Genomic DNA, 8,199 nt, shown 5'->3' on the forward strand with positions numbered 1-8,199 from the left:
GGTGTTTGTTATCGGAACGTGCCGGATCTATATGCGGCAAAGGACACCTATAACATTCAAAACTTTCAGAGAGTGTATGTATCGTTAACACAACACCAACAACATCTTATTTAAAAACAATACTCGGATAGAACTTAATATTTCATTTCATTTTTATAATAAACTAAATAATTTGGCCTGGAACCCTCATTTAGTTATATCTAAATAAGCTTTTTCTTCTTAATAAAATATTAATCTCTTTTTGCCTTACCTGCCTTTAATCAATAATTTGCGAGTTTGTTACGTATACGTAAATCATATTTTATTTTAATAATTTTCAGCTGTACTAGAGCCAAAAGTACCACAGTAGTACCTTACGAAGAATTATTTATCTCGGTCGCTGTCATTAGCAAGTACAAGCCCAAACTTCTATTCCTCAACAAACTCTGCATAAGGAGTTGGATAGGCTGTATTGTTTCCAAAATCAGGTGGTTCCACTGTCACCGTAGGCTCATTTGTTGTGTCACCAAATCCAGGTGGCTCGACTGTTATGATGGGCTCATCTGTATTGTTTCCAAAACCAGGTGGTTCTACCGTCACCATAGGCTCATGCGTGGTGTCACCAAATCCAGGAGGCTCGACTGTTATGATGGGCTCAGCTGTAGTGTTTCCAAATCCAGGTGGTTCTACTGTCAACATAGGCTCACGCGTTGTGTCACCAAATCCAGGTGGCTCAACTGTTATAATGGGCTCAGCTGTAGTATTTCCAAAACCAGGTGGTTCTACTGTCACCGTAGGCTCATTTGTTGTGTCACCAAATCCAGGTGGCTCAACTGTTATGATGGGCTCAGCTGTAGCGTTTCCATAACCAGGTGGTTCCACTGTCAACATAGGTTCACGCGTTGTGTCACCAAATCCAGGTGGCTCAACTGTTATGATGGGCTCAGCTGTAGCGTTTCCAAAACCAGGTGGTTCCACTGTCAACATAGGCTCACGCGTTGCGTCACCAAATCCAGGTGGCTCAACTGTTATGATGGGCTCAGCTGTAGTATTTCCAAAACCAGGTGGTTCCACTGTCAACATAGGTTCACGCGTTGTGTCACCAAATCCAGGTGGCTCAACTGTTATGACGGGCTCAGCTATAGTGTTTCCAAAACCAGGTGGTTCCACTGTCAACATAGGCACACGCGTTGTGTCACCAAATCCAGGTGGCTCAACTGTTATGATGGGCTCAGCTGTAGCGTTTCCAAAACCAGGTGGTTCCACTGTCAACATAGGCTCACGCGCTGTGTCACCAAATCCAGGTGGCTCAACTGTTATAATGGGCTCAGCTGTAGTGTTTCCAAAACCAGATGGTTCCACTGTCAACATAGGCTCACGCGTTGTGTCACCAAATCCAGGTGGCTCAACTGTTATGATGGGCTGAGCTGTAGTATTTCCAAAACCAGGTGGCTCGACTGTTACCGTGGGGTCGGAAGGCGAAACTGATGAAGAATTTTCTGTAGAGGAAGAAATAGAGGGTGATTGTGTTATCTGAGTAGAATGAGGTGGTAATTTAGTTGTTTGACTTGGAAATATGGACAAACATTTTTCCAGTTTAGTGGACGCAGCTAATAATTTACTGGACAGTTTTCTTAACTCACGGCGCACAGAATATTTAGTACGCTTCGTTACCGACTTGCGATCAATGTCGTTAAAGAGCGAAATTATCTGAAATCAAAAGCATGTTATTCGAAATTTTTTATCTTTATTCTCTAATAATATTTCAAATAATTACGTACCACTCTAACGTAGCCATCATATCGTCCTTCAGATTCCGCAAGTTTACCATATCTCTCGAAATCATGCACGAGTTTTTTTTGCTTTCGTTCTTTGCCATTTATGTGCATATAACGCCAGATACTGAATTGTGATACTTTCGATGCATCACGGATTTCTCGTCCACTGCTAAAAACTGCTTTCAAGTATTGATAGTTGTAAATTTTTTCACAGAAATATGCTGTCCATGCTCCGCGCTGTCCGTGCTCGAACCAGAAAGCGCTTGGACTCAAAATAGCTGTAAATAAATCTGCTGCTGCTGGAACAATTAGCAGATCCGCATTTTCATTTTTCCCACTCCCTTCTGAGCTATGATGGTGTTCATTTTCCCCACTACCTTCTGAGCTATGGTGATGTTCATTTTCCCCACTCCCCTTTGAGCTATGGTGATGTTCATTTTCCCCACTCTCTTCTGCGCTATGATGATGTTCCTTAGATTTTGCGTATACCTAGGATAAGTCGAAAACAATTTTAGACTTAAAATTATCCTTTATAAAAAATTTTAGTTTTAAACTCACTGTCGCACTTAATAGCAAAAAAGATGCTGCGTACAATATAAATGAAACTTTCATGTCCGTTCGATTTTTCGATTCTAAGATCTCAGAACAAAAGTTTGTGCTTTTAAGTGTTACACTGAATCTTTTTTCAAAAGCTTATCTATTAGCTGGATTTTAAAATTAGCACAAAGTATTTGCCAAGATGATAAGCTACAATGAGTGAAAGATTTATGTCAGAAAATGACAAGCAAATTGCTCTAACCTCCAGTTGCTGTAAACATAGATATAGATTAAGATAAGATAGACCCACAAGCACATATACCGGATGTTCAGGATAATGAGCTGAATTAACTAACGGGCACTGCGTCTGGCTGTCTGTCTTTCTGTACGACAGCCTGTCTATTTGAACACAACCTAGTTCCTCCTTTGCCTAAGAAAAAACTCGACTACCAATTCGAGATAGGATTGGCAGATGTTTGTTATATTTGTGGCAGTAAAAGTATTATACAGTGATTAACTAAGAAGAGGCGGGTCCACATCAATTTCAAAAAATTTTTTTTTCGCCTACTTTTGCCATCTAATAAGTTTTGATGGGATATATCAGTAAAATTTAGTTACATGCTTTTAAAAATAAAATTTTTTTATTAACAACAATTTTTATAATTTTCTGTATATAGTAGCCAAGAAAACTTACCTGCCAAATTTCTACACAATATCTTTAAGTGCAGTCAACGTGATACTAGCGTACTCCGACTTTTACACCGAAGGAATTGAGTTCAACTCCCGCCCAAGGCAACATCAAAAATTTAGAAACAAGTTTTTTCAATTAGAATGCAAGTTTTTCGAAGCGAGAACGTCTCTTAGCAGGGATTTGGAAAACACTCCTATTGTTTTTCTGCCATAAAATGCCTCTTAGTGAAAATTCATTTTCTTTGAAGATACCGCTTGGAATCGGCAAAAGAAATGAAGATCCCCTCCCGCCAAATTGTAGGAAAAACAAGAAAAGGTGTCTAAGTTGGGGTGTAACCGAACATTGTATACTCAGGGTGAGCTTCAATTGCACATTTCATTTCAGATAAAATACTTTTCTAAATAACACGTCCGCCCGTTTAAAAAAAAAATTTCCCCCATTGCCTCTTACAATAAAACTTGATAAGTGAAATATCATTGATTCAAAACAATTTTTTCCTTAATTATAGCTTATTATTCTAGTCTAGGACCCCTTTAAACTTATTTTATATATAAGTTTGCCGTGATCTTTAACCATTCCCGTCCATTTTTACTAGAATTATTTTCTATTATAGGAAAAATTTGTGAACCCAATTTTATTACGATCCGTTAGTTTTTCTTCGAGTTATGGCTCCCGAGACATAGAAAATTGCTTAGTTATAAAAGGGGCGGTGCAATGCCCATTTTTTTAAATTTTAAGTTTTTCCTATTTATTGTTGTAAATCCACTTGGGAAATGAAATACCATTGATACAAAGCCTTTTTTGCAAAGATAAAACTTATTTTATTCGTCCACGACATTTTCCCCACTCTCTTCTGAGCTATGATGATGTTCCTTAGATCTTGCGAATACCTAGGATAAGTCGAAAACAATTTTACACTTAAAATTATCCTTTATAAAAAATTTCAGTTTTAAACTCACTGTCGCACTTAATAGCAAAAAAGATGCTGCGTACAATATAAATGAAACTTTCATGTCCGTTCGATTTTTCGATTCTAAGATCTCAGAACAAAAGTTTGTGCTTTTAAGTGTTACACTGAATCTTTTTTCAAAAGCTTATCTATTAGCTAAAGCTTATCTAGTACACTAGCTTATCTGGACCCAGAATAGATTGGTGTTGAAAATGAGCGAAATCGGATGATAACCACGCCCACTTTATATATATATAAAATTTGGAAAACACAAAAAACCTGATTATTTAGTAAATAATACACCTAAAAAGTTGAAATTTTACATGTAGACTGATATTGAGACTCTTGATAAAAATTTAAAAAACATTTTTAAAATAGGTGTGGCACCGCCCACTTGTGATAAAATCCATTTTATAAATATTATTAATCATGAGTCAGAAATGGTTAAACCTATCGTAACAAAATTCGGCAGAGAGGTTGCCTTTACTGTAAGGAATGCTTTGAAGAAAAATTAACGAAATCGGTTAAGGACCACGCCCACTTTTATATAAAACATATTTAAAATTGTCGTGCACGAATAAAATAAGTTTTATCTTTGGAAAAAAGGCTTTGTATCAATGGTATTTCATTTCCCAAGTGGATTTACAACAGTAAATAGGAAAAACTTCAAATTTTTAAAAATGGGCGTGGCATTGCCCCTTTTATAACTAAGCAATTTTCTATGCCTCGGGAGCCATAACTCGAAGAAAAATTAACGGATCTTAATAAAATTGGGTACACAAATTTTTCCTATAGTAGAAAATATTTTAAGTAAAAATGGACGGGATCGGTTAAAGATCACGATAACTTATATATAAAACAAGTATAAAAGGTTTAAAAAGTTTGTAGACTAGAATAATGACCTATAACTTAGCAAAAAAGATTTTTAAAATCAATGATATTTCACTTATCAAGTTTTATTGTAAGAGGAAATGGGGAGAATTTTTTTTTTAAACGGGCGGACGAGTAATGTGGAATGGTAATTTATCTGAAATGAAATGTGCGACTGAAGCTCACGCTGAGTATATAATATTGGGTCAGACCCAAACTTAGATACCTTTACTTGTTTCCTATTGGTTTATTTGTGAAAGCTTCTTTCTAAGACTGCCTGAGTTCGTGTGAAATTTTCACGCGAGTCAAGTAACCAAATGTGGTAGCTAAAATTATCTGATATTTCTGAGATCTGCGTTTTTTTTATCGTTTGTTTTGTAGCAGCAAGATATAGTCAGCAATGTTTATATATTTCATATATATTTTTCTACAAATTACTATTTATATAAGTATGTATATTAGGGTCGGTCGATTTGTATGGACGAAAGTTAACCGATATCGCGCCGTCGATTATTCGATAGGATTTGGGCTCAGGAAAAAAAGTTCCACTACGCATACATTTTTTGAGTTTTTTCGACTTTGATTCTTAAAATTTTTTTCATGACCTACTAAAAAAGTTTCATATGTATACCCTGTCCGATAACAGTTTCTTGAAAAAAAAAAAATAATACTAAAAAATTTTACATTCAAGTGAAAATAATAATATAAAAATAAAATAAAAATAAAAAATATATTCCTGTCTAGATCCCCTGTACACGTCGACTCTCCAAAAAATAATTATGGCAATTAATTTGCCACTAAAACAAAAAACAATTTAAAATATTTTAAAAAGTTGCTATAGGCGACCAATTGACCAAACCTGCTGACAAATTATGGCCAATTAAAAAAAAAAAAATGTAAGGCGCGATAACCTCCGAAGAGATCTAAGGCCGAGCTTCTCTTCCAATTTGCGTCGTGCTCCTCTTGATTTTTCCCTACAAATTGGCCGGACGGGACCTACAAGTTTTATGCCGACTCCGAACGGCATCTGCAAGGCAGATGAGTTTTCACTGAGAGCTTTTCATGGCAGAAATACACCCGGAGCGCTTGCCAAACACTGCCGAGGGGCGACCCCGCTTAGAAAAATTTTCTTCTAATTGAAAAAACTTATTTCTAAAATTTTGATGTTGCTTTGCCCGGGAGTTGAACCCAGGGCATACGATGTGATAGGCGGAGCACGCTACCATCACACCACGGTGGCCGCTAGTGCCAATTAGTGACCAATTAATTGATATATATATATATATTTATTTTTTTGAAATACTATGTATACAGGGTGTCTATACAGGAAAATTACTTTTACATTGAAAAGATTTAAATCGCCATAAAAAATTGTCTATGGCTGACCAATTAGTGGGACCTGCTGGCCAATTAGTGACACATTATTTGGCATACGGTTTTATATAAACTTTCAGAAATGGGATGCTTACATCCCAGAGTCCAAAGTACTCCACATCTTGAGCTTAATTCCAATCGTCTCGTTGATGGTGAAATAAGTCGTTTGCAAAATAATGTCCAATTTAATCGTTTACCGCGTATCTACAATTTTTGAGAAAATCGGTTATTTATGTGAAAAACTCATAATGCATCGAACAAAGCAATGAGATAGTCCGTTTGTCAAAATAAAGTAGAAAACTTTTTGGTTTTAGTTCATTTATCACGTGTCTACATTTTTTGTTTGCAATACGCAATCTGTTCGCTTTCGCGAAAATATCTCTATTTTTAGATACGAGGTAAACGAATAAATGAGACGATAATCTAGAACCTTCTGGTACACGAATTTTGTTGGCAAATATAATTTGCCTTAGCAGATTCCGTTTGGAGTCGGCATAAAAAATTGTGTTTCTAACCAATTTGTACCAAACAATGTTATGTACGAAAAAGGGAAGCAATTTGTTTAATGTGATAAAGACTCGATCAGCTACAATTAGGTCGTAAATTTTTTTATTTTTTTCCGCCTTAATTTTTTTTCATTAGTAAACCTTTAAACACTGAAAGCTCAGAATAAGCTGAATACTTAATCCTATAAAAAATCAGAAAGAATTAGCAAAAACATGTTTGTGATCTTTTATTGCGTCGAAACTTGTGTTGCTTTAGACGGTGTCAAACTTAACATAGTTGTAATTCTTAAGTCATCATTCTTACTAACCCATATCTATTGCCATCTTTAATGGGTGCCCAAGCCTAAAAAATATAATAATTTCATAATAATAAGAAAATGTAAAATGAATACAAAACAAAATATAAAATATTCAAAAAGTAAATACACTTACCAATTCAATTATTTATTGGTGGTAGCGTGCTCGACCGACGATCGTGGGCTCAATCCCGGTCAAAACAACATCGAAAATTAAGAAAAATTTGTTCAATCAGAAAAAAAATTTTCTAAGCATGTTCGCCCCTCGGCAGTAATTTGGCAAACATTCCGAGTGTATTTCTACTATGAAAAATTATCTGCCTTACAGATGCCGTTCGGAGGCGTAAAACATATAGATTCTGTAACGCCAACTTGTAGGAAAAACTAAAAGCAGTACGACGCAAATGGGGAGAGAATCTCAGCCTTAAATCTCTTCGGGGCTATTTTTATTTTTCTACCTATAACCAAGTGCACTGATTTCCAAAAGGTTGGTTAGATCAACTGTATTATATGCATATGGATATGGATATGGCAAGTTTGCTAGCCCCTTATCACTGCATGAGTCACCTTGAAATACATATTTTTTTTTTAAGTAATTACAAGCAAAAACTAATAAGTAAGTTGTAGTAAAAAGCTGATTACTGAGCTGGCAGAGAGCGTGATATACTCCGTCTGACTGCGGCTAAGCTAAGAAAATGAAAGTGTTTTGTAAGCACAAATATTAATTCCAACGGTTAGTAAATTTTTATGAAAGGCGGTTTCAGTGAAAAATATCACGTTAATATTTGTATCACTACTTAACAGAAGCACTTAACTCAATGGGCCATAATAAGATTAATTGGATTTAACTCTAAGCGCGTTATTTCCGCTCTGAAATTAGTAACTAGTAACGTGCTAGTCGAGCATTCCAGAAAAAATCGTAAATTATGGGCATTTTTGTAATTGCACTCCCTATTAATTTTCAATTCCAATGTATGTATCTTCGACTTACTACATCTCAACGTACTAAGGAAAACGTGTTTCAAATTAATTTTCCGATAAAAAAAAATATTTAAAAAAAATTAAAGATTAAATAGATAAATTTTAAAATCAAACAAAATCTACACAGTTTGGAAAGCAACGTTTTCCATTTCTTTCCGAAAAAAAAAGGTAAGCCTGTTTTTCGAGTATGTAAAATTCGCGTAACATAAGCCAAACGGTAGTAAATTTCCATGTATAT

The 8,199-nt window shown here is 35.4% G+C and overlaps 1 protein-coding gene across 2 annotated transcripts; it reads right to left on the bottom strand.

Moving 5' to 3' along the window:
- Positions 1-275: 275 nt before the first annotated feature.
- On the bottom strand, positions 276-4,057 carry LOC137245601 (mucin-2-like). 2 transcript variants are annotated; one of them, XM_067776522.1, is made up of 4 exons: positions 3,945-4,057; positions 3,821-3,875; positions 1,761-2,155; positions 276-1,689 (listed from the first exon to the last, which is right to left on the bottom strand). In XM_067776522.1, exons 1-4 carry the CDS (start codon positions 3,996-3,998, stop codon positions 409-411), a joined length of 1,785 nt encoding a protein of 594 aa, XP_067632623.1. In that variant the 5' UTR covers positions 3,999-4,057; the 3' UTR covers positions 276-408. The 2 variants fall into 2 exon arrangements, with proteins under 2 accessions (XP_067632623.1, XP_067632622.1); XM_067776521.1 differs by lacking the exons at positions 3,821-3,875; positions 3,945-4,057 and adding an exon at positions 2,316-2,426 and having other exon boundaries at positions 1,761-2,246.
- Between the last annotated feature and the right edge of the window lie 4,142 nt (positions 4,058-8,199).

This window comes from Eurosta solidaginis, chromosome 3 (genome assembly GCF_040869045.1).
Source record: "Eurosta solidaginis isolate ZX-2024a chromosome 3, ASM4086904v1, whole genome shotgun sequence".
Lineage (NCBI taxonomy): Eukaryota > Metazoa > Arthropoda > Insecta > Diptera > Tephritidae > Eurosta > Eurosta solidaginis.